The sequence below is a fragment of the Bos mutus genome, chromosome 29 (assembly GCF_027580195.1).
Source record: "Bos mutus isolate GX-2022 chromosome 29, NWIPB_WYAK_1.1, whole genome shotgun sequence".
Taxonomy (NCBI): domain Eukaryota; kingdom Metazoa; phylum Chordata; class Mammalia; order Artiodactyla; family Bovidae; genus Bos; species Bos mutus.
This window is the reverse complement of record NC_091645.1, coordinates 23617816-23643958: the sequence shown is the minus strand read 5'-3', so window position 1 is coordinate 23643958 and position 26143 is coordinate 23617816. Positions and strand designations below refer to the sequence as shown.

The 26143-nt window shown below is 49.7% G+C and overlaps 1 protein-coding gene across 1 annotated transcript in view; it reads left to right on the top strand.

Moving 5' to 3' along the window:
• The window catches only part of SLC6A5 (solute carrier family 6 member 5), a 52213-nt gene that overhangs the window by 8250 nt on the left and 17820 nt on the right, over nt 1-26143 (top strand). The window contains exons 5-9 of the mRNA XM_005891855.2: nt 6131-6272; nt 8730-8862; nt 16189-16323; nt 18654-18757; nt 21608-21732. Coding sequence (XP_005891917.2) covers nt 6131-6272; nt 8730-8862; nt 16189-16323; nt 18654-18757; nt 21608-21732 — 639 coding nt within the window. The remainder of the gene's footprint in view (nt 1-6130; nt 6273-8729; nt 8863-16188; nt 16324-18653; nt 18758-21607; nt 21733-26143) is intronic.

Genomic DNA, 26143 nt, shown 5'->3' with positions numbered 1-26143 from the left:
GCAAAGCCGCTGAGAGAACCCCTCACCACTGACGATCTGCTGCTGGAATGGATTCCTGAACCTGGTTGCCATTTTGGCAAAGTGCATTGTCCAGGACCTGGGGTCTGGAGTGGAGAAAAGCCTCAAGTCATCCCAGTGCCCAGACTGTCCATCCAGGATTGTGTCTGGGGCAGAAGTCACTTTCTGAAGGAGCCCCGCTCGGGGAGGGCTGTTGCCTTGATCCAGCCTCCAGGGAAGCTTCCCTGGGCACTTCCGTCAGGGCCTTCTTGGGTCATGGTGATCAGTGTCTTGCAGCTGTCCCTTGGGAGGGATGGTAGTTTAGAAATGCTGTTCCCTCTGCTAACAATATCCATTAGTATTTATGCAACCCAGTAAGCCTTAACAGTAATAGCAAGCATCACTTACTACTCATCAACCACCATGTTAAAACTCTTTAATAACTCATATTACCAATGTTAGGATGGACAACAAGCCAACATATGGGTTTAATTGTTATTTCCAGTTTATAGGTGAAAAATCTAGAGCTCAAGTTCATAAGCTAGCTCTGTGGTAGACCTAGGATTGGATACCAAGTTTGCCTGCCTCCCAAGGCCGTGGTCCTAACCGCTCCTTAGCCTACTCAGCAGCTTCATAAACGATGTCTCTGCTATTCCTAATAAGAGCCCTATGAGTCCCAAGGGGCAGATGACATGGTCACTATGTTGCAGGTGACAAAGTGGACTCAAAGCCTCAGAGGGTGGAAATATCCAGTCACATGTCTCTAGGTAGAGCCAGCACCAGGATTTGGGTCTCAGTGACCCCTGATTCTCTGCTCATCCAGGGCCCCTGAAGGCTTTATTCTGTCAGCCTCGGCAGAGTGACATCTGTCTAGGTGTTTGTAGCTGAGATTCTATGGAGTTTAAAAGAAAGCTCATTTGAACAGTAGTTTTGACTTAGTAATACCACTTCTGGGGATCTACTGTTAAAGGAAAATCAAAGACACAGGTGAGGACTATTCAAGATTGTTCATTGTAGTCACATTTATAGTCTAGGAAAACATGGGAAACAGTAACAAAAATTCAATAATTCCATGGTTCAAATAAGTTACAGTGCATTTTTAAAGACTAAAGAATGCTTCATAGTCTTTAAAAATGAATATTCATAAAACATAGGGAAATCATCAGCACATCATGTTAAATGTAAAGGCAGGATACAGATTTATAGTATAATTATGTTTTTACTAACAATAAGGTGCTGGTAGAACACACAGGAAAGAGACACACACATATTGCCTGGTAGATTTGGAGCCATTCTTTTTTTTCTCTTTCCCTAGATCTTCTATCAGGGACATGCATTTACTTTATGGTTGGAGAATGCATATGTATATGTACATATACATTTATGTAGCGTGTGTGTGTGTTTTTACAGCAACCTGAACACATTGTCTGGGCCAGGCATGTGGGTGCAGGCATTGCTGGTTTTGTGGAATTTTTTTTTCTGGCTTATAATATCCCAGGGAACGTGAAAGGCAGAGCGAAGACATTATACAGCAAAGCACCTTATGATACAAACCATAAAAATGATGCAAGCTCTGAGCAGAGAGAGAAATGAACATTTTTCATTCTATTCCCTGGAAGCATGTGGACAGGCTTAGAAGATCTTATCTCATTCTTAGCCGGTAGTTTAAAATTTTTTGTTTGTTTAAAGTGAAGGTCTCAATTTCCCCTCTTTCAATGGAACCCCTCCATCTGTTCTTTGCTGGGCTTTGTAAACTTGACCATTTTCCGTGACCAGGGACAGGCTATCCTTTTCATAAGTATTGACCCTGTGGGGTCCTAAAGTGACTTAGAAAAGGGGATGACTTGCAGAGACATAGACAACTTTGTAGCCCCATTTCTCTGCTGGACAAGATGGGAGTTCAAGGACTTCTATGCTGATCCACTGGCTAAGACTCCATGCTCCTATGCAGGGGGCACGGGTTCGATCCCTGGTCAGGGAACTAAGATCCTGCATGCTGCACAGTGTCACCAAAAAAATAAAATAAAGCGAGTCCAGACAATGATGTCCCAGGCTGCCTCCCAAATGGCCATTCTGAGAGAGGCTTGTTTTTGTTGTTCAGTCACTAAGTCGTATCCGTTTCTTTGCAACCCCATGGGCGGCAGCATGCCAGGCTTCACTGTCCTTGTTTAGGAAGTGGAAAAACTCCGTCTCCTAGTGCAGTGTTCCACAAATGACCTTCCAAGCTCATCCACTCTCTTATAACCTCATAACCATCCTACCCTGTGATAGCAGGCAGCTGGTCCCAGGAAAGCGGGATAGATTCCCTGGCCATTATGACCTTCACTTACAGCAGGAACAGCTTTATGCCATGGCCCCTGAGCTCTGCTAGGGACCACTGCCTGGGACCCCCCCTCATCACTAGATGCCAGGACGCTGGTACTGCCCTGGCTCAGTCCCCTGGTAGAGCTTGCCACACATTTCTAAGGTGTAGATTGTGAAAGAGGCTGTTTTCCTTAAGGACATTCAACCCTCTGGGTATTTGTAATGTTGAAGGGCTAATCCATGCTTGCTGAGTGAGACCAGTGACTGTTTTTTGAAATTAGGAGCTAGCTGGGTCACCTAAAATAGGAATTGCATAAATACCATTTCTATTTCTAGAATGGCTTAATTTGCATTAGAACTTTAATTCAACGATTCCTTTTCTACCTAGTCTTTGGTGTGCTCTCATTTATTCATAGTTGCCCAAGTAAAGAGAATCCTTCCAACCGCTTCCAGTTCAGCGTGATCCTTATCACGGTTCTTTGTTCAGGGTTGCTGAGCCGCAGAGCTCGCTGACGGCAGGGCCCGTCGCTCCTTTGCTGGCGGACCTGAAGGCGCAGTGCACTGGGAAGCGCGCTCCTGCCGCCCAGTGGTGAGAGGGGATATTGCAGGAGGCCGCAGTGCCGCAGGGACGCTGTGACCTTGCACTGCGGCGGTGAGTGGTAATCCAGACACTCCCAGAGACGCTCTGTAGGGAAGCTGCCCACGTGTTCCTCTGTGGCAGATTTGGAAGCAAGGGATTTGGAGTTTGCCCGTGCATTAGCGATCTCTTCCAGTCACAGAGGGCTGGACTTTTTGGCAGGAGGGCGAGAAATAGCTTCTGTGCTTACAGGAAAGGGACATGAGTGGTGCTTTAATTAACTTCATTCTGGTCCCCGAGGGGGAAACAAATGCTTCCTCGGTAAATAGTTGATAGTTTTGAGCTCAGAATCCCCCTGAAACTGTTATCTGATCAAAGAAGATAATATTGGGTAAGAAGGTGTTTTGAGAACTCCCAAAGCGGTGCTTCTGAAACCCCAGAGACTTGGGGGGAGGCATTTTGCAATGTTCACAGACATTTTTGGTTGTCACAAGTGGGGCAGGGGGAAGATAAATGTTCCTGACATGTAGTGGGCAGAGGTCAGAGATGTTGCTCATACCTTGCAATACTCAGCACAGCCTCCCCACCAAAGAGAATTTTCTGATCCCATGTGTCAGTAGTACTGCTGTTTAGAAAACCTGTGGTCTAAAGAACCAGTCAGAGGTAAGGGGTTCTTATTATTACAGCTTTAAATTTTATCCAGCTTTCTCAGATATTCTGGAGAGGTTGTGTGGGAGGCATTAGATGCCTTATGGCTGGCAAGTGGAATTGAGAGACGATGTTGAGGATCAGAGATGCTCACCCCATGAAAAGGTGTAACAATGACATTTGCATTATGGCTAGATTTTACCAGGTCCAGCTGTGTGCTAGATGTTGCATGAGATGGTTTCATTCATGATCTATCTCACGTAATTTGGTTCTCGGAACAGCCTTCACACTAGACTCTTTATGATCCGAAAAACGGAGGCTTGGCCAGATAAAGGAATTTGTCCAAGCTCTCAGAGCTAGTGGAATTCCTGAGTCCACAGTTCCCGCTTTGCTGTGCCATGGAGGACATGCATTCGGAATCCATGCACCATGTCTAGGCTGCACGTGGTTTTTGTTTGTTTGGTCCACAGTGTTTAAAGATAATTTGGCCTTATTTCCAATATTTTAAAATGGAGAGACTTCATGTAAATATCCAGGGTTTCTGCATCTTTTATCGGAACACCTGGAAAAGCATGGCAGGATTGGCTGGTGCAATCATCGCTCAATATTCATGGGACTGGTTCAGAGCCCTGTCAGATACTGAAGTCTGCAGGTGTTCCAGTGCAGGATATAAAATGGTGTAGGACAACAAAAACTGTATCCAGCCAACCTCCATCGACATTTCAGTCTGCAGTTGGTTGAATCCGAGGATATTAAATCTGCAGATACACAGGGAAGATCATACTCTCTGCTTCAGTTCAGTTCAGTCGCTCAGTCACGTCTGACTCTTTGCAACCCCATGAATTGCAGCACGCCAGGCCTCCCTGTCCATTACCAACTCCCGGAGTTCACTCACACTCATGTCCATCGAGTCGGTGATGCCATCTCATCCTCTGTCGTGCTCTCTGTTTATCATAACTTTGTACCCTCCATTTTATATCTTTCTCATTTGTGTCACCAGCCTGACTCTTAAAGGTGTTTGAGTTTATGTTCCCTGTTCTCTGCTTCCAAGTACAGTGGCTAAGAGCATGGCCTCCAAAGAGAGAGTGACCGTTTGCCTCCTGATTCTGCTGTGTGACCTTGGCAAGCAACTGCCCTTCTCTGTGCCCAGTTTCTTTATTTGCAGATGCAAGTCAAATCATCTAAGACATTTAAGACACATAAGACATTTAAAATAGTACATGGTGAAGTGCTGTGTAAGTGTTGTTGTTCTAACTGAACTGAACTGAGGGCTTCCCTGATAGCTCAGTTGGTAAAGAATCCGCCTGTATTGCAGGAGACCCCTGTTTGATTCCTGGGTCGGGAAGATCCCCTGGAGAAGGGAAAGGCTACCCACTCCAGTATTCTGGCCTGGAGAATTCCACGGACCATGTAGTCCACGGGGTCACAAAGAGTCAGACGCGACTAGGCGACTTTCACTTTCACTAAGTGCTGTGAAAGTGTTAGTTGTTGTTGTTAGTGTTACTTTGGCATCTTTATACATTACATATCCTTTGGCATTAATCCTGGTGGACTCTATCTAAAATATCAATCAGGGGATCATAGAGATATTGTAACATGATCAGAAAGACTTCAGTTTCTTCCTATGTAAAATGAAGATGACCATAGGCACCTCCCAGGTTTTCGGAGGCTTTTATGAGAGAATAATTGGCAAAGCTTCCAGCAAGGTGCCTGACACACCGACTCATCTGGTTAGTTCCCCGACCCCACCCCAGCCTAGGTCAGGCGTTCTCAGCCTCTGCACTATTGACAAGGGGGGCTGGATAATTCTCCGTCGTGGGGGTTGTCCCGTGCGTTGCTGATGATTAGCAGCATCCCTGGACTCTGCCCACTAGATGCCAGGAGCACCCTGCTCCCTGAACGGGGACAACTATGTCCTCAGACATTGCCAAGTGCCCCCTGGTGGACAAATTTGTCCCCAGTTGAGAAGCCCTGTTGCAGACTCATGAGCTCATGTTAGTGTGCAGGAAGCATGTGGCATGCATATTTAGGGGACCTCTGTGTGTCGGCTGCCATGCCAGGCAGTGGGTTCAAGGTGAACTTATTAGTGAGTCTTCTGTGGCAGTAGCCCTTCAGCTTTGCTGATGTCTGATTAAAATTCATTTCCACAAGCCATTTATTCTTTGTGGAATCATAAGGATCTTGGTTTGAATCCTGCTTCTGTTTCTCGTTAGCTGTGTGATTTTGGTAGAATCACCTAATATCCCTCTTTGAGCCTTTTTCCTCATCTTAAAGATGGAGGCAGTGGTACCCACAGCCTAGGCTGCTGTGAGCCTCAGGGTAGATAACACATGTAAAGTGCTTAGCATATAGAGAGCGCTCCAGAAAGAAGCGCTGTTGTTACCAGGACCAGGCACAGCTGAAGCGGGTACCAGGGGCTCTGGGATGAGTAACACACAATTTTGGGATTCATCTGCATCCAGCTTTGCTCAGTTAATATCTTCCCAAAGTGACTGTCCAATATTTAGGAAATATTTTAGCTTTTGTCTTTAAGTTGCTGGAAAGACAAGTGTCTATTTTCTGTACATATTTCACTGTGTTTTCATTCTGTCCTCTCCTGAACAGATTCCTGTGTGATCAATGACCATCCCAAAATACAGATCAAGAACTCGACTTTCTGCATGACCGCCTATCCCAACTTGACAATGGTTAACTTCACCAGCCAGGCCAATAAGACATTCGTCAGTGGGAGTGAAGAGTATTTCAAGTAAGATTTTTTAAAAAACACTTTCCGAGAGAAACCCAGAAAATTAGTGAATATCCAACCTGTGGACTTGACGGATGGGCTGCCTCTGTCTGCACCCTCCTTGCCCATGGGGCCAGTGTACCAGGGCTTCCATTTTACAAGAGACGCTGGAAATCAAATACGAATTCTTATGGCTCTCATTTTAAATGTTAGCAAATCAGTTAAAGTGAAACACTGATGTCAAATAAGATGCATGTGTCAGTGGGCCCCTTATTTGCAGCCTCTGCTTAGATAATAAGAAGTGGCCATTATATCCCCGCTGGTTTGCCCGAGTACCATGAATTCCTATTCCAAGTTTCCTCTCCTGTATGGACTCTGAGGGTACATGAGTATTCCCTGTAGAACAGAAGGGGCAGCTAGGCTGAATGAGAAAAAAAAATCCCCTCTAAAGATAACCTCGATCAGTGAGGGTGGGCCTCGATTCACCCTGAGCATTGAAATAGGAGCCTGACCCTGTGGTTGGCTGAAATCTGATCACATAATCCATGTGGTCAGGTGTATTGTCGATCTCCTCCAGGGGATCTTCCCAACCCAGGAATCAAACCCATTGGCAGGCGGGTTCTTTACCTCTAGCGCCACCTGGGAAGTGATGTGTATTGTAGAAAGAAAAGAAAAGAAAGTAAGTTTAGTCGCTTAGTAGCGTCCGACTCTTTGCGACCCCGTGGACTGGAGCCTACCAGGCTCCTCCGACCGTGGGATTTTCCAGGCAAGAATACTGGAGTGGGTTGCCATCTGCTTTTGGTGGCTTTGCAAATCCTCTGGGACCATCTTAGTTTCTCAGAGGGACTGTTATCAAGAGCTTCTCTGGGCCTGTCCGACATCCCTTATTAAACCATGGAGTGGTTGAGAAGGCCAAGGGGCTGTGGAATCATTGATTAGATGGCCTACTCATTGCGGGGTGGGGACCTGGGGGCTGGGGGACCTTTTCAGTGCTTGGGAAGTACGGCCCCTGAGGTTTGGGAGCCGAGGCTGGTCCCACGCTTGGTGACTTCTACTCTACCCTTGTGCCCAGGGGGCCCCAGCTAGACCAGGAGGGGTGCTGGCCCCTTGGCTTCCCCAAGCAAGTCCAGACACTCAGCTGTCAAGTCTGCAGCCCTCTAGAGCAGCGGTCCCCCATTGTTTTGGAGCCAGAGACCAGTTTTGTGGGAGACAGTTTTTGCACAGGCTTTCAGGATGATTCAAGGGCATAACATTTGTCGTGCACTTCATTTCTATAGTTGGTACATCAGCCCCACCTCAGATCATCAGACATTAGATTCTGGAGGTTGGGAACCCCTGCTGCAGAGTCTGGATGCTGGCTGGCCCTTGGTTCAGGTCACAGAAAGACCCGCGCCGCCCCCGCCGCCGCCCACGGCTCTGTGACTTGCTTGTTGCAGAGTCGAGGGGATCGTCTTGTCTGTCATGGTGACTCATGGTCCCTGATGCAGCCTCCTGTCCCCAGGAATGACGGTGCCCGTTTGCCCTCTGTCCAGGGATTCAGGGGTCACCAGGCCGGGACTGCTTTAGGGGCCAGCAGCCACTACAGATGAGTGCCCGCTCCCTTCCATTTGCCGCTGGTCATCTGTCTTTGAATATGTTCCTTGAGTAAGGACCAGCTAGCCCTGTGTTTCCATTTCAGCCAACCTCAGCCCCAGGACGGGCCCATCACAACCTGAACTAAAATGCACAGCAGCATTTTCTATTCTTTCTGTACTGTTTTTTTAAGTTATAAAAAATCTATTGGGATGCATTCTCATAAAAGAGTAGAACAATATAAAAGCACATACAAAATCATCCTTGGCAGTTTAGAGTTTCTGTTAGTGGTGTGTTCTTATATAAAAAATCAACCTCTGTAATGCCTGTTGGGGGAGGGGGGGCTGCACCAGGACCCCCAAGGCTGTTGGATTTGTTACACTGCTCTGGGGCAGCTGCTGATGACGGTGGAGCTGATGTAGTCTTGTTCAGAGCCTGCCCAAGGCCATAATTAATTTTTTCAAGTTGAAGTATAGTTGTATTACCACCTCATGTTAATTTCAGGTGTACTACACAGCGATTCAGTTACACACACACACACACACACACACACAGATATATATTCTTTTTCAGATTCTTTTCCCTTATGGGTTATTATAAAATACTGAGTTCCCTGTGCTATACAGTAAGTCATTTAGGGCCATAATTAATTAAAAGCAGAGTAAATTCAGTTGGTCTCACCGCAGACAGCTGTGGGCGGGAACCCTGATCAGCAGACCCCTCACAACCTGATCTAATCCGGCCCCTGGTGGGGAGGCTGGGGGATGCTGGGATTTTGTTCCATGCTCCCTGGCTCTGCAGGAAGAGAAAGCCTGCAGACGGCCACCTCCCCCACCTCCTCCTTCCTTTCCCTGCTCCCCTCCCTACCCACCCTGCCCCCATCACTTCTCTCCTTTCAACTCGCAGGTACTTTGTGCTGAAGATTTCTGCAGGGATTGAGTATCCTGGTGAGATCAGGTGGCCACTAGCCTTCTGCCTCTTCCTGGCTTGGGTGATTGTGTATGCCTCCTTGGCAAAAGGAATCAAGACTTCAGGAAAAGTAAGAGTCTGGATTTACCCGAGAGGAAGCTCTGGGACACCCAGGGCAGGTTGTATGGTGGAGTAGCCGAAGGGCACTGGGAAGAGAGTCAGGGTCATGGGTGTCATTCTCCTTCTGGCCCTGAGTAGCTGGGGGGCCTTGGGCAAGTGACTTCATGCCTGTCTGTAAAATGGGATAATAGCGCCTTTCTGCCCAGGAGGTTTTAAGGGTTAAATGAAACAGATGTGCTCAGGGCTCCTAGGGGATGGCAGGGGGCTCAGTGATGGGTTTTCTTGCTTTCCTTTCGGGCTTTCCATTCAGTAGATGGGAATCCCCGATATGCTTCAGTCACTCCCCCGAAACTCTAGAATCACTGCTTTGGCTTTTTGCATCTTGTTCTGGCTGCCAACTCAATCACTGCTCCTCCCAAGGAGCTGGAATAAGATTAAAATTGAAAGTGGATTCCTTCTCCTCGCTGCTGACCCCTCCGCATTTCATACCCTTTCTCCTGTCTGGAGCCTAACACTCTCCCACCCCACGTGCCCCCAGCAGTAAAGGGTGATGGTCCTGCCAGCGGGATATTTTTTTTGTCGAGCACATGCTTGGCCCCTCTTGCTAGGTAGTCACTTGGCTGGCCCTTTGGAGGTGGTGAAACCCCTACCCCAAGCTCAGTTCCAGGGCACAACACGCAGGGCCTGTGGGTAACCTCAGGACACACTGGACCTTGTAGTAAGGTCCCAATGTTTCCCCTCATCTTCCTGCTGCTTTAGGGGGAAAAAAAGAAAAAACCATTAAATGGCTAACCAATCGCTTTGATGACAACCAATAATATTTAATTATCTTAAGAGTCATTTGCATGTTTCAGAGTGAAACCCAAACTGTCTCAAAGGCCTAAGGAATAGAATGTGATGGTGTCTCTGAGTCCATAGGTTGTGGAGTTTGACATGGTCCAGTTGTCTGGATCAGGGCTTAGTGTGGTCACAATGAGAAGCAGCCACTTTGGAAGGATCAGGCCTCACAGGGCCGAGGGCCTGTGCCAGCTTTCACCTGCTGGGCATGCTTCCCAGCCCCCACCAAGCCCCCACGTGACACCCATCAGCGACACGGAGTGGTCTGTCTTCTCCCAGACACGTGGACAAGATTGTGAGGCCTCTGGTGCCCTCCGTGTAATCTGGTTCCACATGGGCCCGGACGGTGGATTCTGGCAGCTTGGTCAGGATCACTTGAGCCGGGTGGGGTCCTTGAATATCAGGTGGGGAGAGAGCCGGCTGGGGTTCTAGCCCCCCAGCCCTTCCCATGGTGTTTTCTGTGTAGGGACATCTCCACTTGGGCCATGAAACCTGTCTGGGCTTCACATTTGCCCTTAGCTTTGATTTATCTCTTTGCCAATAAGTGGAAAGCAGATTTTCTTTATTTTAGCTATTTCAGGAGCTAATGGTTTTCTCATTTCCAAAGCGAAGGCAGTTGGACGGGGTGATGTCTAAGACTCGCTGGCTCTAATATGATTCTGTCAGAACACCTGCTGGCTGAGACGCAGGCACTTTTCCTCTCTGACCTCAGTTCCCCCTCCGTAAAATGAGAGCTGGGATCACGTGACCCCTGAGGACCCCACTGACTCTGAATGAGTATTATGAGACTGGAGCAATTGTTTTTCTAGGCCAACAAGAAAATGGGGAAAATGTTAACATGACCTTGACAGTAATTTCCCATGAGTCCCAAGGGTTTCCAGGTCTCCTCACCTTCTGCAACTTGGAACTGAGCTTCGAGTGGGAATAAAGGGCCAGATAGGAGGTTGCTTAGCAAGAGTGACCACACCTTTGCTCAGCCAAAATCGAACTGGCAAGACCATCACTCATAGCTGGAAATGGAGAGAGGACAACTTCAACCATAATCAAAGGCCAGACAGGTCTCTAGCAGGATAGGCTAGAAGGTATGACTGGTGGGAGAAGAGGTGATGGTGAGGGGGATAACACCGTCTTCTTGGTGACCCAAGGAAGGATGGCCTGCTGGCTGTAGATTCAGACCAGCCTGAGTTCGAATCCCATCTTCATCACTTTCTAATCGTGTAACTGTGGATGAGCTATTTAACTGTTGGAACCTCAGTTTCCTCATCTGTAAAATGGGAATAATGGTTCATCCCTCATAGAGCTGTTCTAAGATTAGGTGAAAGTTGCATACCTGGCATATAGGGAGCTCTTAATTAACACTAGCTCTTTTCATTTTTGTGGTATTGATGGATTGAGTGGGTACTGTGCCATACTGACATCTTGAAAGCAGCATCTCTGGTGGGAAAAGGGGAAGAGAAAGGAAACTTTGTTGCCAGGCAGTGTACTTCTCTTGTGTTAGTGCCTTCAGTCTGCCCAGCCCCCTGCTAGGTCAGGACATTTCTTCCCATTTTACAGATGGAGAAGCTGAAGCACATCAAAGTAAGTCGCCTGAGGTCATACAGCTGCTAAGAGGCAGCCCTGGGCTTTGAACCCAGGTGTTTCCCTTTAAAGCCTAGACTCTTTCCCCTACATGTCCTCTCCCAAGGAGAGTCTGTTAGGAATATGGAAGTGCAGAATTCTAGACTCATCGTTTGCACTGGGGGGATGAAAGTCTCCCCACTATGAATCAGGACCCTTGCACTCCTGCCCTGTTCTGCCATCATCAGCTCTCATTGCCAGCTGGGCAAGTCCCAGGAGGCACTTTGTCCCTTCTTCCACACCTGCAAATTCAAGGGTTGAGGTGTATTTTCTCTTAGACCGGTCTTTGTTAATCAGTCTGATTTTTAGGGGGATGGTGTCAGAATCAGTTGTTGGCATGATGTAGACGTTAATCCTTGGGGCCAGATATCACGGACTCTCTCTCTGAAATGAGTTTTGAGTAGCTTTCAGCAAGTAAGTATTTCTTTTAGGTCTGCTAACTTATCTTTCTGCTTCATTGAGAAAGATTTCCAACTAGGGATCAGTAATTAATTTTTTAAAACGAGGAATACTGCCAGAAATAATGTGTCCTGATTTATTTTCCTGCCCTGGGGTGTGCAGATATTAATCATGAAGCTTTGTTTGGAAACACGGCTGCAGATCCTCATTATAGCAGGCTTCTTTGTGATTGAAGTTCCACCAAGGCTGTCATTTCTAAGCAACAGAGATGTCCTTCTTCTCTTGCAGCAAGATAAGCTCAGGTCCTCTTGTTCAGGGTCCTAGGAGATACCAGTGGCTGGTTGCCTTCTATGAGACCTCAGTCTCCCTTTGAGCAGCTAGAATTCCAGAGTTTGGTGCGACCAGCAGGCAGCCCGAAGGTCAAATGCAGCCCATCTGACCTCTGGGGCTGCTCTGCTGGAGAGTTATGGCAAGGACACAAAGCTTGCTTAATTAGCTGGCACAGCCTTGGGAGGGAGGTGGCCTTACCACCTGTTCAGGGCTCCCATTGTGAGGACGATGCTGCCAGGTGTCAGCCAGCATGCTCGGATCAACCCGTCATTGTCACTCCGGCCAAGTATAATTCATTACTGTTCAAGTTTAATGCCTCTGACAGTCCATCCTGAAACAGGTGCGTTCTGAAGTCCACACGACACAGGAAAACTAGCTGTGATAAAACCTCCACAAACACCTGACTCACACCGGAGGCATCCCCAGGATTTAGACATGAAACTGTGCACCCTTTCAGATCACTGCAGTCCCCATCAACAAACTGAGTGCATCATTCCACACACCAGGGCCAGACCTGGTGCGGCGGACAAGTGCCTAGGGTGTGACATTTAAGGCAGTGTTCACACTCAGGTTCCCGCCTGTGCAGGGTGGGCCGGTGAGAACGAGTGCTTCCTTGAATTGTGCACCTGGGTGGTCCCTTGCCTCACCTGAGTCCCCGCCTCTGATCTGGTGGCTCAAGGACTGGCATTAAAAGGAAGGAGATAGGTTTTGGAGTTAGAAAATGTCAAGTCTGGATCTTGGCTCCAGCTGGAAGACCTTGAGTGAGATATTTAACTCTTTGAGAGAGCCTTAACCCAAGCCTCAGTTTTCTCCTCTGTAAAATGGGACTGCAAAGAGCTGGTCCATGGCGGAAGCTCCAGAAATGGTTGTGTCCGAGCCCTAGCAGTCAAGTGGGAGCAGCATCTCAGGTGGTTAGACTGGTGCTACTCTTGGGGTCTTCTTCTGCCGGACCCCACTGTTTGCCTCATCTCTCTCGCCCCCTCCCATCTGCACCTCCCACCGGCCCCATGTGATCAGGAGGTGAGAAGGATACTCCTTAATTGTCACCCTGCCCCTGCTGTCTTGGTGGGGTGGGGAGGTCAGACTGCTCAGGGCCCTGCTGGCCCCTGTAGCGATCCTCCCCTCAGCCCCATCTGACAGGTGGGAGGACAGCCTGGGTCGTCCTGTGGGAGTGATTTTCTCCTGAGACATCAGATGCCTTTGGGTTTCTCTCTGTGTGTGGAAGGGGAAGGAGAGAAGCAAGTCTGTGGGGATAGGAGGGAGCAGGCCACCCCCTCACAGGCCCTGGTAATGCCAGTGCCTCGGGGCAAGGACGGAGGAGGGACCACTGTCACGGGGGCAGGGAAGAGGCCCCTGGGGGGTGGTGGAAGCTGTGTGGAGACAAGGAGACCAGCCCACGCCTGGTCTACAGACAGGAAGACTTTGTCCTTGACAAGTAATTGGGTTTAGAAAGTGAAAGTGGCTCAGTCGTGTCCGACTCTTTGCGACCCCATGGACTATACAATCCATGGAATTCTCCAGGCCAGAATACTGGAGTGGATAGCCTTTCCCTTCTCCAGGGGATCTTCCCAACCCAGGGATCGAATTGGGTTTAGAGGAAGAAATACCTCCTCTTCTTTCCTTGACCTGCAGCCTGTCCTATTTAGCTGAGGGCACCTCTGCCCATCAGCTGCTGAGGCCAGAACCTTTGGGGTCACCCTGAACTCCTCCCTGCCTGTCTCTCTCACTCCACATGAAATCGATCAGGAAGTCCTGCTGCACAGCGTATCTGGTTTCTGACCATTTGTCCCGGCTCCTCTGAAATGCCCTGGGTGGAACCACTGCTGTTCTCTGCCTAGATTGCAGCCATGACCTCCTAACTGCTCTCCCTGCAGTAAAAACTCAACGTAGCCACCGGGTGACACTTGAAATATTAGATTGTGTCATTCCTTTGCCCAATCCTCCCTGTCTTCACCCCCGTGCCTCCAGGCCCTACAAGGTATGGCCTGTCCCTGCCCGCCTCCCCTCCCCTGACCTCCTCTCCCATGGTATTCCCACCACACTGGCTGCCTGGCTGCTCCTAGAAGGTCAGCACACTGCCTTCTTAGGGTCTTTACTCCTGCGGTTCCCTCTGTCTGGAATGTTCTTCCGGATATCCAGTTGGCTCACTCTCACTTCCTTCAAGTCCTGGGCAACTTCTCAAAGAGGTCTTCCCTGTCCACCCTTTAATATGGCCATGTTCCCAGCCAACCTCCCCAGCGTGTGCCTGGAATGTATTAGATGCTCAAAAATATGTGTCCAAATGTACACATGTGTGTGTATTTATTGAAGAACTAAGTAACCACAAGAGTTTTATCTTCATCTGAAACTGTCTCCCAAGCCGTCCTTCCGAAGTCCTTGGGTCTGGTCTCGTCCCCTGAAATCCCAGTGGCTGCCAGGCTGGAGCCTCCTGCCAGGCCCTGGGGTCTGTGCAGCCAGTGCGTGAGGAGGGGGGCTCTGTCTCCCTCCTGGGGGCAGGCCAGGGGTGCCCAGGAAGGCAGACTGTGGGTGGGCACAGAGGGGCTCTGAGCCCACAGTGCTCAGTCTGTGCCTCCTCCCAGTCATGGATGAGTGAGGATTGGGTGGTCAGGGATGGGCGCTGAGCCTCATCCTTCCAAGTGTCGTCTGATGCGCTTTGGGATGTAACCGGCTCATGAGCTGAGGGTTGCCGGGGTCATTAAATTCAGCACTGGTGAGTCGTGAGCAAGATGGAAGGGGCACTTCTGTTCCCAGGGCCCCAGGCCTGTTCTGCGTTGTCTGGATTGTCCCACCCTGCTCTTCTAAAGCCCCATGAGGAATATGCAGTCGTTATCACCATTTTGCCCACGTGGACACTCGGGCTCAGGGAGGTTAAGTCACTTCACCAGACGGCCCAGCTCGTAAGTGGTGCAGCTGGGACTTGAGCTCAGGGAGTGCAGAGTCAGAGCTCTCCCAGCCCGCTCTGCTCTCTTCTACTGGGTCCTGGTCCCAAGCCCGTCCTCCACTCCAAAGTCTGACCGACAGAGAAGGAAGGTGCTTCCTCTTTGTCCCTGTTCAACCACAGCCCCCAAATTCTGTTGGTATTATTTCCCAAATGTTTCTTCGCTCTGCTTCTTCCCTTTGTTCCGAGCCCAGGAGCCTCTGTTGGCTGGGACGCAGGGCCTCCCTGACCTGGTCCGTGTGTCCAGCACCCCTTGGCTCTTAGCCCCAGCTGTGTGCTGTGCTCCCAGTGAGTTTAGGGCCCGCCTCACCCCTGCCTTGCCCCCTTTCTTCCCTCGCCTTCCTACTGGGCGTCACCTCCTTCATGTTGCACTTGGCCTCTAAGATCCAGGCGGGTGTCATCTCCATGCATCTCAGAGCTCCCGGTGGGGCTCCGTGCCTGCCCCGGACTTCACAGTGTCCTGTTTGGAACTGCTGAGCCATTATTCAGACGTTGGCTCTGGGTCTCCCAGGTTGAGTTCCTTCATCTTTATGCATCTAGGACTTGGCACAACTCCCAGTTGATAGTAGGCCCGTGATAAATGCCTGTTGAATTTAACTGCATTTAATGACCATCTGTCACTAATCAAGTGCTATGCTCGAGGCCCATTTAATCCTCACAGTTATTTTTTTTTTAAGAAAGGTGCTATTATCCCATTTACAGATGCAGAAATTAAGATTCAGAGAACTGAATAGCTTGTCTAAAGTCTCATAGCTACTCAGTGCCAGAAGGCCAATTTCATTTGAACCTAAATATACCAAATTCTAAGATCATGCTTCTTTCGTGTCACTGGGCTGCCTCAGTTAGTGAGTGTACATAAATAAGGATGGAAAACTTAAGCTAAAGAAATTAATCTCTGATGGTGGGATTCGGGGCCTCAAGCTGAGGGTGAGCTAGGTGTTCAGGAGGAAGAGGGCATATAACATTTCTCGCTCAGTTGGTTCTCAGGGAGTTAGCCACTTCTGAATCACCCTCACAGCCTTGGACGTCCCCCTAGAGACTTTATTTCTAGCTCTCACTGACTCAGCTTTGGTCACAGTGTCTTTACCTCGTCCCCCATCCTGGAAGAGTTTAGGGGAAAATAGCCCATGAGGCGCCCTTGTCCAGATGGAGATCGCACTCTGCCTCTCTGCGGCGCCTCTGCTCACTGCTGCCCCTGCGTGGTGGTTTTTGCAGGTGGTGTACTTCACGGCCACCTTCCCGTACGTCGTGCTCGTGATCCTTCTCATCCGAGGCGTCACCCTGCCTGGAGCTGGCGCTGGGATTTGGTACTTCATCACGCCAAAGTGGGAGAAACTCACAGACGCCACGGTGGGCCTCCGATTTCATTCATCAAGCGCCTATCAGGGGAACAGCACATGGGGTTGGGTCCCACTCTGGGACTCAGTTTAACAGAAGAGGTCAGACCTCCTCTCCCAGGGCAGCTCACTGTTAGCCTTTACAAGCTCCTGATGATTTTGAAATGTTACGGTACTCAGGAAGTTTTTTTTTTTTTAAACTTTACATAATTGTATTAGTTTTGCCAAATATCAAAATGAATCCGCCACAAACGAGAAGTGAGCAGCAGGGGGTTTCAGATCACTGGAACAGTTGTCCTACATCTGGGGTTGCTGTGGAAGTTGAAAGGAAGAATGAAATTCCCTTAATAGCTTTGGGTTGCCTCATGCCCCTTATCTGTTGCTAATTATAGTGTGTTGGAAATGGGTTTTGCGGTTGGAAAATAAAGGCACTTAGACAAACTGCAAGCAGTTATAATTTAAAGGGCTCAGACAGATTTATAAGAGCCAGCACACACTTATACTTTCTGTTGGCATATTCAGTACAGGCATGCTGCTGCTAAGTTGCTTCAGTCGTGTCCGACTCTGTGCGACCCCAGAGATGGCAGCCCATCCCTGGGATTCTCCAGGCAAGAACACTGGAGTGGGTTGCCATTTCCTTTTCCAATGCATGAAAGTGAAAAGTGAAAGTGAAGTCGCTCAGTCGTGTCTGACTCTTAGCGACCCCATGGACTGCAGCCTACCAGGCTCCTCCATCCATGGGATTTTCAAGGCAAGAGTACTGGAGTGGGGTGCCTTTGCCTTCTCCCAGTACAGGCATATCTTACTCTAAAATCTCCTAGAACTCCATGTGAAGGGGTGATTGTTTAATAAGAAATGCATTTTCTCTCCGTAAAGAAAATTCTGCTTTTCCAGAAGATTTTAAGAAAGCATAGCTAGAATTGAGTTTGCACACAAAGAAAAACCTCCAGATAATGGCAGCTTAAACAAAAGTTTATTTTACTTGGAGCTACTACAGCAGTCTAGTGGTAGATAGTCAGACACTGGTTGGGTGGCTCCATAGTGCCCCAGGCTCCTTTCTGCCCCACCATCCTCAGTGAATAGCTGCCATTTGGCTGCCAGGGCTCCAGCCATCATGTCAGCATTAGCACAAAATAGTGAGAGAAGGGGGAGAACACCTTCCTTCTCTCTTTAAAAGAGAGAAAGCCTGGAAGTTCCATATAACACTTGATTTTTCTCATCATTGGCCAGAAACGAAGTCAGATGATCCTCTCTCAGGTGTGCCTCCCCTTGATTCTTGGAGATGGTCATTTGGCTGGATGTATGCTGCTGCTGCTAAGTCGCTTCAGTCGTGTCCGACTCTGCGACCCCGTAGACAGCAGCCCACCAGGCTCCCCCATCCCTGGGATTCTCCAGGCAAGAATACTGGAGTGGGTTGCCATTTCCTTCTCCAATGCATGAAAGTGAAAAGTGAAAGTGAAGTTGCTCAGTCGTGTTCGACTCTTCATGACCCCATGGATTGCAGCCTACCAGGCTCCTCTGTCCATGGGATTTTCCAGGCAAGAGTACTGGAGTGGGTTGCCATCGCCTTCTCCGGGCTGGATGTATGGCTGCCTTTAAATAAAACCACAGCTTTGTTACCAAGGAGCGTGAGAGAATAGAGGTTGGGGTAGGCACAGACTTTGCCAGCACATACCTTGCATATGTTAAGCACAACTTAAAAGCCAGATTTAATTTATAAAAATGATAGGAAGTCATTATCAAATCATATAAATCTCTAGCTCAAACTCTTGAGTTGCCTTCTGGAGTTTTATGAGGACGATTAAATTGCCAAGACGAACAAGAGGTGCTGTCAGGCAGGTTCACGGAGGTGGCACTGTGAAATCCACTGTGTGGTGGCAATGGAGCATGCTTTCCTTCGAAGGTGGGGGCTACAGAATTTCACATTTTTAGTAAATTGTAATCTGTGAGAATGTCAGCTGTAAACAATTTTGCTTTTGTATCCATGAATATTTTTGCTTTTGCAAATTGTTTTTTATTTTGAGACGTTTTCTAGCTGAAGAAAGGGCTTTTCCTTTCTGTATGGTTTTATGTGGTAGGGCTTGCCAGCATGAAATGTGCACATCGCTTACTGAGTTCCTCTCCTCTGATTAGAATGGAGTTAGGGTCTCCCAGGTCAGTCACTGCCGCTTTGGTTTCCAATGCAAACAACTGCGTGTGTTTCCCATTTATGTTGGTGCCCGCGTCATCCTGGCCTGATTGCCTCCCGCCTCCCAAGCCTCAGACCCTGTGCATTGGGAGCCTCCTCTCCCCCGGACCAGCCTCCTCCAGTGACATTGAGTCTTCCCCTTTCTTGCCTCCCAGGTGTGGAAAGACGCTGCCACTCAGATTTTCTTCTCTTTATCTGCTGCATGGGGAGGCCTGATCACTCTCTCTTCTTACAACAAATTCCACAACAACTGCTACAGGTATGTGGAGGCACTTCAAGCCCCAGAGGTGGCTGGTGAGTGGGACTAGGGCCTGGGGACAGAACCTTGGGCTGAGTTATCACGTGCCTGAGGCCACAACCTCACATTTCACCTGAAATAGGGCCAGGCAGTTGTCTCTGGAGTGGAGGAAACCCCCTGCTAAGGCTGAGCTGCTGGCCCCAAGGCCTGGCCTGGCCCCCAACTTGCACCCTGATTCTGACCCTTGGGATGGACCTGAATTTCTCTGGAGGTGCTGTCCCACTGGCTGTGTTCTGGCATAGTCATTTGTGAGCTCTCTAGTCCACGGAGACAGCTGTATGGCAGTCGTTGATGAAGTATGGTCATACGCCCACTTGATAGACATTTTTCTAATGAGCCCTATGAGAAACGCAGTGTGGTACAGTTGAAGAAGTACCGTGGTGGTGGCTGTGTTAATTAACTCGATAGTGGGAGCCCTGTTTCATGCATATGTTTATCAAATCATCACATTACATACTTTAAATATGTTAAAATATATTACAATTTTATTTGTCAGTTAAACCCAAAGTCATGCAAACTTTGAGTCCCCTCCCAGGTTTAAGAAACAGAACCAGGAAGTGTTGGGCATTGGGAAGCTACATTTCCAGACAGGATCCTCAGGTGGTCCTGGTGCAGGGTGGCACTTGGATGGGGTGATATTAGGGGGCTCCGGAACCCTGAAGACATGAGAGAGTCCGTACAGCCCCTGGGGGAGGTGACATCTGAAAGTTAAATCTGTCTGTGACAAGCAGTAGGAAGATAAGGTTTGTTCTCTTGAAGGGCTAATTAAAAAAAAAAGGAAAGACGCTTGGAGTCAGACAGACTTGCATTTATATTATGACTTCACCATTTATTAAGACTCCAAGACATGGGTGAGAAACTTCACTTCCATGAATCTCCATTTTCTAATATGTAAAATGCAGATTATAATATTTTGTTGAGGATAAGAGATAATGTATACAAAAGTCTCATGGCGATATTTTACACACAGTAGGAGCTCAGTAAACAGCGGTAGCCATCATTCTTATTTTTAATCATGCATGAGATCTTTCATGAACCAAGAGGAAGAGATTACATGTAAGCTGTAGCCTAGGTTGGCTGGAATGGCCTCACACAAGTGCTGTCTCTGCGGGCCAGATTTCAACAGGTGCAGGGGAGCAGGGCATGTCTGCAGGCGGGGCTGAGTGGGGCTGGGGGTGACGGAGATATGGGGGGAGCAGGCTGACGGCACTGCAGCAGGGGTGGGCTTGTGGGGATGGGAAGGAACTGGGGCCTGAGAATCGGCTGAGGAGAGAGCCTTTGTGTTAGTCTCTGGGGGCCTGTTGTAACAAACAGTGCAGAGTGAGTGACCTAAACAATAGAAATTGACTTCCCCATTACCCGGAGGCCATAAGTCCAAGATCAAGACGTCACCAAGATGATGTCTTCTGAGGCCTCCCTGCTTGGCTTGCGGCCGGCCGTCTTCTCCCTGAGTCCCCATCTGGTCTCCTGCTCACTGCGCACCCTTATCTCCTCGCTTATTGGGCCTCAGTCATATTGGATTAGCGCCCACTCTCATGACTTCCTCTTACCCTAAGTACCTGTTTAAAGACCCTGTTTTCAAATACAGTCACATGCTGAAGAACTGGGGATAGTGATTTCTGCATACACATTTGGGGGCCCGCAGTTCAGCCCACAACAGCTGGTATGCCAGACTAAGGAGTCTGAGCTTCTTTGATCATAGCTGCTTATTGACTTATGGCCCACGAGAATCAACCTGAGCACCCTCAAAGGGGAAAGCGTGGCTTTGTGTTATGTTAGAAATGAGGCTGTGTGGTCTGGCTGAGGGGCAGGAAAGCTGGGTTCAAACTTCAACTTACTGTTGATGAGCCTATTACCTTCCCCTGGGCCTCAGTTTCCCCATTGGTAAAAGACCATGATACTGGAAAAGATTGAAGGCGGGAGGAAAAGGGGATGACAGAGGATGAGATGGTTGGATGGCATCACCAACTGGATGGACATGAGTTTGAGCAAGCTCCGGGAGTTGGTGAGGGACAGGGAAGCCTGGCGTGCTGCAGTCCATGGGGTCACAAAGAGTCAGACACGACTGAGTGACTGAACTGAAACCAAAGGGCTGGACGAGGCAGATGGTGTCCTGAGCCCTTGCTCCCTGCCAGGCTTTGCACGTGGCTCAGGCCTCATCTGGTTCTGTCCTCACAAGCTGTGAGCGAGTGGGGTCATTGCCGCCATTTAAAATAGGAGTGGAAAGAAAGTGACCTTGTCAAGGTCATGCCTCTAACATGAAGAGAACCAGGACAGGAATTTGTCCCCATGGCTCCATCTAGCTGTGACCGTTCTCTTGGGTCTAGGATGGACAGGGCAGCCCGGGAATTGCAGCTGCATGGCCAGCAGAGGGCGCTGCCTCCGAGTTGCTGGCCTCTCTCCTCCCCTCCAGGCTTGCCCATCTAAGCCTGTGTGTAGGAACCCCAGGCTGTTCTAAGGTTTGGGGGCATTGGGTGGTCCCGCTGCCTTCTCTCATATGTGGTTCCTGTCCCAGGCTCTGCAAAAGGCCCCCATCCCTTCAATTTCTGCTCTGATGGACAGACTTACTCTGCTACAGCCAGGAGGGGAGACCTGCTTTCATAGCAGAGCTTTGTTCTGGTGCTTATACACTCAGCCCAAGGGAGCCTGTGGTCAGGCTGTTCCCTTGTGAATAAGAGAGAACAAGACCAGCCTACACTGAGCACCTGTTTAGAAATGGGCGTACGCACACGTGTCCACCAACACATTCGTGTGTCCCTCCCATCCCTTCCTCCATACAAAGCACAGCTGATGACCTGTCCCTCCCCCCAGGGACACGCTAATTGTCACCTGCGCCAACAGCGCCACGAGCATCTTCGCCGGCTTCGTCATCTTCTCAGTCATCGGCTTCATGGCCAACGAACGCAAGGTGAACATCGAGAATGTGGCCGACCAAGGTACCGTGCGGCCGTCGCCCTGCTGTTGTAGGCCAGGTTCCACTTCACATCCTGAGCTTCTCACTTGTGCTGCTGTGCTAGGAAGCTGTCCTTCTGGGGCGGGCTGGAGAGGGGGCAGCCTCGGTCCCCCTTTGTGGAGGGGCCCAGAACAATTGAAGCACCTGCAGAGTTAGAGCTGGTCGGTCCTTACCTAGAGGGGTGGCTATAAAAGCCCTTTCCTGCCACCCTCTCCTCTCTCTCTCTCTTTAAAATATTTATTTATTTGTCTGTGTCGGGTCTCAATTGTGGTATGCGGGGTCTTCATTATTCCATGCAGACTTAGTTGACTCATGGCGTGTGGGATCTTAGTTCTCCAACCAGGGATTGAACCCATGTCCCCTGCATTGCCAGGCTGATTCGTAACCTCTAGGCCACCAGGAAAGTCCCTGGTCCCTCTCCTGTTTTAGCTAAGCTCCAGCCTATGTAAGGTCTCTACCTGTTAGGCATATGTAGAGGATTCTCTAAGCCAACCAGCGCTCCTGCAGCTGATGTGGCCACAGCCTGCCGCAGGGTGGCATCCCTCGCCAAGGGCTCTGCAGGCACTGAGCTAATGCTTATTAATGAGAGAGGCCTTCTGCTGACAAAGCACAGGTCGTAAGGTCTGCCATGCTCTCAGGGCCTTCTGCTGAGTTAGCAATGCAGACCTGCGGTGTTTTCCCCGGCGGGTGGAAAGGTTGGACGGTGGTGGAGGGAGGGCTGTGGGATAAATGTTTACTCTCTGCCCAGGTGATCCATCTGTTAATGGCTAACACTTGTGTGGTCTCTTTGGCGTGTACAGAGGGCTATCATTTTTTAAGCTCATTTAATCCATATTTCTAGCACAGTCTCTTGTAGAGAGTATGTAATACTTTTACTGAACTTTGTATTTCCACCCTGCCTCATTCTACACAGGATTTGGGTGTTGAGCGGGTTTTGGTGATGAAGGGATTTCATGGTGGCATCGTCTGTCACTAGGGTCACCCTCTAATCAGGCGTTTAGGAGATGCCTCAGGGTCGGGACCGTGGCTGGGGCTGTGGCTGGGGCGGAGGGGACGGGACTGTCTGTGGGCTCTAGACCACCCAGACTGTGGGCCTGTCTTGTGGCTTCTCTGTGCAGCTGTCTTTCCTCAAGGAGCTCACTGCAGACCTCAGATAATGGCTCAGACGGCAGCGCAGGGAGAACTAAGCCTCAGCTCACCTCCTTGGTGGGCTGCTGTCTCCCTGTGGATAGGTAGTCACCACTTCAGCGGGGCTGATAGCATGCTGCGGGCCTCCAAGAGTTAAAGAACCAGCTTGTTCCTGGGGGGTGGGGGGTAGTTATCTCTCCCTGGAGAGAGTGTTGAACCCCCAGGGATTTTGGTCCTGCAGCAGTGCACTAAATTAAAGGTCCCAGAGCTGAGCCAATGCCCTTCCCTGGTTGGAGAGTTTAAAACTCCTGGGGAGGAGGGAGGTGGCAGGGGTGGGGGATTCGGGGGTTGGGAGAGAAGTGAAGGCTTTGTCTCCAGGGTGCCTGTGACACCCAGCTGCCCGTATTTCCTGCCAGCAGGGTGCCTGGAGCAGCTGGGTCCTACCCCACTTTCTGGCAGGTCTGAGGTGTTTCGTTATTCTTGAGACATTACTGAGCTGTGAACCGGTGAACCAGTTGAACCAGTGGCTGAGTGGTCAGAGATAGTGATTCCTGAGACATAGCCATGTTAATTTATTCTTTCAAGCGCTTTCCTACCCCAGGAAAGGGATATGGGGCACAAGTTGCTAAAACCCAAATTAAATTTTTATTTTCCTGTACGTACAAAGCATCAAACAAATGGTCCAGGTTTCCTCTAGAATTTGCCCTTTCTAGATTTTTTTCATTTCCTCTGATTCTAACAGGGAGAGGAGCTCTTCTCATGGATTCTAACATGTTGTGTTCATACGGTGGACCCGTGAACAACGCAGATCTCAGATACGGGGGGTTAGGGGTGCCGAACCTCCGAGCAGTCAAAAGTCCAAGTTATAATTTATTAATCAGCCCTTTGTAGGTACAGCTCCTCTGAATCTGAGATTGCTTTGCATTCATGGATTCGCCCAACTGTGGACTGTCTTGTATTGTATTTATTACTGAGAAAAATCCACGTGTGAATGGAGCCTCGCAGTTCAAACCTGTGTTGCTAAAGGAGCAGGTACTTGGTAGTTTCTCATCATCACCAGCAGACCCATCGGAAGTGGGTGTCATCCCCCATTGGGGAGAGGCAGGGGCCCTTGGAGTCTTCTCCCAGACCCACGGGCAGCTAACCCTGCTCATTTGAACTCACATACTTTATCGTATGTGATTTGCAGGCTTGTCTGATTCCCCTGGTATAATGGGGGCCCTGCAGAATACAGGACAGAGATTTGGGGTCAGGCCTGCATTAGGTGCCAGCCCCATGCCCTCCTCGCTAGGCGACATTGGCACGTGAACGTTCAGTTCATTTGTGCTGATCCGGCATTAGTGACTGTGCTTTGATATTCGGTCCAAAGCTGGTTCGCTTTAATAACCTAACACTAGTACATTTTATTTAGAGCTCCCTTTTAAGAGAGGCTCAAAGTCACTCGGAGAAGGCGATGGCACCCCACTCCAGTACTCTTGCCTGGAAAATCCCATGGACGGAGGAGCCTGGTAGGCTGTAGTCCATGAGGTCGCTGAGGGTCGGACATGACTGAGCGACTTCACTTTCACTTTTCACTTTCATGCATTGGAGAAGGAAATGGCAACCCACTCCAGTGTTCTTGCCTGGAGAATCCCAGGGACAGAGGAGCCTGGTGGGCTTTCGTTTATGGGGTCGCACAGTCGGACACGACTGACGTGACTTAGCAGCAGCAGCAGCAAAGTCACTACCTCAAATCTTGGCTGTATCAGACTGAGGGTGACTGAGGGTGGATTGGTATGAGACCAGGCCATCTTCTGCTCTTACGATGGGCACAGGGAAGGGGGCATGGTCTTCTCAGGCATCAACTTCAAAAAAAGCAGCTTCCTGGGAAGTCAGCCTGTTAGAGGCATCTCCCAGCCATCTTCACGGCTACCTGGGGAGTGCTGACTCACTGTCAGAATCCTACCCAGGGCCCTACCAAGATGCTGACCCCCCTGCAACAGGACTGGATTAGACATAGCAGGGGAACACACAGTGCATGTAGATTTCCGGGGCCTGCGTGGTAACTCCCAGGTAACCAGGCCACTGGGAAGTGTCGCCCTGGCTCCCTCGCCCCCTCATAGTACAGAGACCCTGCTGATCGAGATGAAGGGACCGTCCCACCATCTGTCTGTCCCTGGAAGCCAGTGCTTCCAAAGGCGCAGGGCTCAGGGCTGCCTCCTCTGAGAATGCATGCATGGGTGGTAGGAAACCAGCAGAGTGAGCACTCCCCATGGGCTGCAGGCCACGCTGGCTCCAGAGCCCCTGGTTCTGTCTGCAGCGGCTCTCTAGGACCAAGGAGGCTGTCACTGTAGGTCTCTGGGGCCCTGGCCGAGTCGCTGGCCTGCCGAGCCCCTTTGGGCCCCTTTCACGGGAAGAGCCCTGAGTGGAGGGCTCAGAATAGTGCCTGGCTGTGGAGAGAACTCAGTAAGCACAGACCATTATTCTGAGCCCTTCACTAGTATCAGTACACTTAACGTTACAGAGATTCCCTGAGGGTGAGTGAAGAGAAAGTCGCTCAGTTGCGTCCGACTCTGCGACCCCCATGGACCATACAGTCCATGGAATTCTCCAGGCCAGAATACTGGAGTGGATAGCCGTTCCCTTCTCCCAGGGATCTTCCCAACCCAGGGATCGAACCCAGGTCTCCCACATTGCAGGTGGATTCTTTACCAGCTGAGCCACAAGGGAAGCCCTATCCCTGAGGGTAGGCACTATTATTTATCCCCATTGTATGGATAAGGAAACTGAGGTATGTCCAGAGTCTTACCCAAGTTTTATCTAAAGTCCTGCAGCTAGAAAGAGGCAGAGTGAGTCTCCTGGTCCCCGGGGCAGGGGAGGCTGCCCTCCAGCTCCTGGGCTTTGCTGAAAGTGGCAGGACTCAGCCTCTGTCAGATACATCGGCCTCACCCAGGGAAAACTCCGCCGTGGCTCAGGCAGCCCCTCTTCCCGGACTCTGCAAAATATTATAAACATGTATTTAAAAAATCCGCTTGCTAGCCATCTTGGATAAACGGAGTTTTCTGAACATGATGCCTTTACCCTGTGTACTATAGGGAGGCCACCAAAATAGAAACAGGCCAGATATTTGGAAATCCTTCTCCACCCTGAAAAAGCAGTAATGTCCAAATGGCTGGAATCCTGTTAAAGCAATCAGCCGAGGTCCTCTGGCAGTGGCCATTTTAAGACCTTCTTGTCCACTTTATGAGCCTAAACTGAACTGGCTTCCTTGGTGTTCAGGGCACTGA